The 3,271-nt window shown below is 38.7% G+C and overlaps 1 protein-coding gene across 1 annotated transcript; it reads left to right on the forward strand.

The window, feature by feature from the left end:
• The first annotated feature begins 229 nt into the window (after window positions 1-229).
• LOC118907937 (dynein axonemal assembly factor 11-like) lies at window positions 230-1,836 on the forward strand. The gene has a single exon (XM_036876996.2). It carries the CDS (start codon window positions 230-232, stop codon window positions 1,667-1,669), a length of 1,440 nt encoding a protein of 479 aa, XP_036732891.2. The 3' UTR covers window positions 1,670-1,836.
• Window positions 1,837-3,271: the final 1,435 nt, after the last annotated feature.

A 3,271-nucleotide genomic window follows, 5' to 3' on the forward strand; every position in this document is an offset into this window, starting at 1 on the left:
ATCATGATCAGTACACATAATGTGGGGGGGGCAATAGTGGCTCCACAGCATCTTACTACACTGATGGACAGTGAATGCAATGGGGTGTGGGGTGACTCAATAATAGGGGTGAATGCAGTAAACACAATGTTACACATGTGAAACCTTCATAAAATTGTATGTCAATGATACCTTAAAAAAGATTGTAGACTTGTATCCTCAATGTGGATCCCCCACTAAGCCTTCTGGGATGACTGGGGATCCACGGAAAGCATTCACAGAAGATCTTATCAGACGGAATGCAGAACATAATGACTGTGTAATTTTTTCCCTGGAGAAACTCTCCTTGCATCAGCAAGAAATAGAGAGACTGGAACATATTGACAAATGGTGCCGGGATTTAAAAATCCTCTATCTTCAAAATAATCTCATTGGAGAAATTGAAAATGTTAGCAAACTCAAGAAACTTGAATATTTGAATTTAGCTTTAAACAACATTGAAAAAATTGAAAACTTGGAAGGATGTGAAGAGCTGACAAAACTTGACTTGACCGTCAATTTCATTGGCGAGCTGAGCAGCATTGAAACCCTCCAGCACAACGTCCACCTAAAGGAGCTGTTCCTCATGGGCAACCCGTATGCTGACTTTGATGGCTACCGGCAGTTCGTGGTGGCCACCCTTCAGCAGTTAAAGTGGTTGGACGGTAAAGAAATAGAGCGTTCAGAAAGGATTCAGGCACTGAAGAATTTTCCAGTAATTGAACAACAAATCAAAGAGCAGGAGAAAGCCTACTGCCTCAAACGCACCAAAGACAAGGAAGAGGCTCAGAGGAAACTGCAAGAGGAGGATAAAAATGAAGACAAGAAGGAGAGAAGCCATCCAGACTTTGAGGGACACTGGTACCCAGACATCAATGCTTCTCATCCACTGTCTATAGAGAGTAAAGACCACCTCCAGGCACCAGAAATGCAAGAAGAGGAATGCAGCAAAAAGGAATTAGAGGTCAGCAAAGATGACCTGGAATTCTGGAATAAGCCCTCTCTGTTTACTCCTGAATCTAGATTGGAAACTCTAAGACACATGGAAAAACAACGGAAAGCCCAAGAAAAAACCAGTGAAAGAAAGAAGAAAGTGAAATCACCCAGGATTTTGGTCACCAAAGATGGGAAAGCTCTGAATCTAAACGTGCCCAAACTTGACTTCTCTTTGAAAGATGATGAAAAACGTAACCAGATCATCCTGGACCTTGCTGTCTACAGGTATATGGATACATCTTTAATTGATGTAGATGTGCAGCCGACTTACGGGAGAGTAATGGTCAAAGGGAAGCCATTTCAGCTGGTTCTTCCTGCAGAAGTCAAGCCTGACAGCAGCTCTGCTAAAAGATCTCAGACAACAGGGCATTTGGTGATCCACATGCCCAGGGTAGACCAAGTAATCACAGGTTGTGGACGATCATCAAAGCCTGTGAAAAGTACCTTGGACAGCAGCCAAGGGCACAAAAGCAAAAGAAGCAAGCAAATTGAGAAGCTAGAAGTGGATCCTAGCAAGCACTCCTTCCCCGATGTGGCTAACATAGTTCAAGAGAAGAAACACATGCCCAGAAGAATTCGGTCTGAACCCAAAATGATACCAAGTGAGGAAGATCCCGACTTTGAAGATAATCCTGAAGTGCCCCCATTGATTTGAACCGTCAGGCTGCGTTGGCTGTGACCTTCCAGACCCAGTTTTGCTTAGTGTGGACAGCATGCATATCATTTATGGGGTAAACACAAAGTTATCTTTCAACATCACTACTCCAGTGTTTTAACTCCTACCTTGTATATCTATACTCTTAAACTAGTTTAAAATTAAAATGTGTACAAATGCTAAAAAAAAAAAGATTGTATATGAACGATAACTTAATAAAAAAATAACACATGAGGGATTCAAACATTCTCTGCAATGTAACTGATAAATAATATAATGAATAAAAAAATCTTCTTGTCTCCCTTTTCATGTTTTCTTAGATCCGTGTATTACTGAAAATTGTGTTAATTCTCAATAACTTGGGGGATTTATAACTTTCCTTCTGTTATAGACTTCTACTGTGAATCTGTTATGGTTGAATGGTTTCAGTCCTTTTAAATTGACTAGCACTTGTCTTATGACATAGCATATGGTCTATCCTGGAAAATATTGCTTTTGCACTTGAAAATATATTATGTTGTTGTTGTGCAGAGTGTTCTGTAAGTGTTCATTTTAGGCCATTTAGGTCAAGTTTGATAGAGTTTTTCAAGCCTTCTGTATCTTTGCTAATTCTCTGTTTAAAATCATTGAAAGGAATGTTGAGATTTCTGCTGAGTTTGATATTTCTTCTCTCAGTTTCAGTTCATGTATTTGGGGGCACTGTTCTCAGATATGTATACATTTATACCTGTTGTATTTTCTTCACGTATCAAGTCTTTTAATCCTTATGAAATGTATCCCTTCAGGGGTATCCCCTTCAGGGATAAATGCATCCTTTAGGATATTTCATAATATTAATAATGTTTGACTAAAGTCTATTTTCTTTTATAGTAAGAGAGCCAGTCAAGCTGTCCTCCACTATTATTTGCATGGTCTGTCTTTACATATGTTTTTACATCAATCTCTTTGTGCCTTTGACTGTGGAGTGTGTGTTTGTAGCAGACCACATATTGTAGGCCTTGCTTTTCATCCATTCTGGCAATCTCTACCTTTTGATTGGGGAGTTTAGTCCATCACATTTAATGTCATTGATTTGGTCAGTACAGTTCCCATTCTGCTGTCCATTTTCCATGTCTCAAGTCTTTGTTCCTCTGTTTCTCTTTTACTACTTTATTTTTTATTAAATAGATAATTTCTAGTGTATCCCTTTTTATTTTTATTTTTTGACTCTTTTTTGGGGGCTCTTTCCTAAGTGGCTGCTTTAGGGATTACAATGTACATCTTAAATTAGAACAATCCACTCCAATTTGATTCTGGCCTAATTTGGTAAAATACAGACATTTGGCTTGCATATAGCTCCATTTCCTCTGCCCTCCTTTATGTTATTATTGCCACAGACAGTACATGCACAGAGGTCATAAGCCCAACAATACAGTGCTGTGATTATCACTTATACAATTTTAAGTGTCTTTGAAGGAACTTAAGAGAAGAAAAATAAATTCAAAAAGTCTTTTGTTTTTACTCATGTCTTTGTCATTTCTAACCTCTAAATTTATTTTCTTCCCTTAGGTTCTCCCCTTCAATCTGCCAAAGTGGCCCAGCTGCAGAAAAACATGGTGGTAA

The sequence above is a fragment of the Manis pentadactyla genome, chromosome 16 (assembly GCF_030020395.1).
Source record: "Manis pentadactyla isolate mManPen7 chromosome 16, mManPen7.hap1, whole genome shotgun sequence".
Classification (NCBI taxonomy): Eukaryota; Metazoa; Chordata; class Mammalia; order Pholidota; family Manidae; genus Manis; species Manis pentadactyla.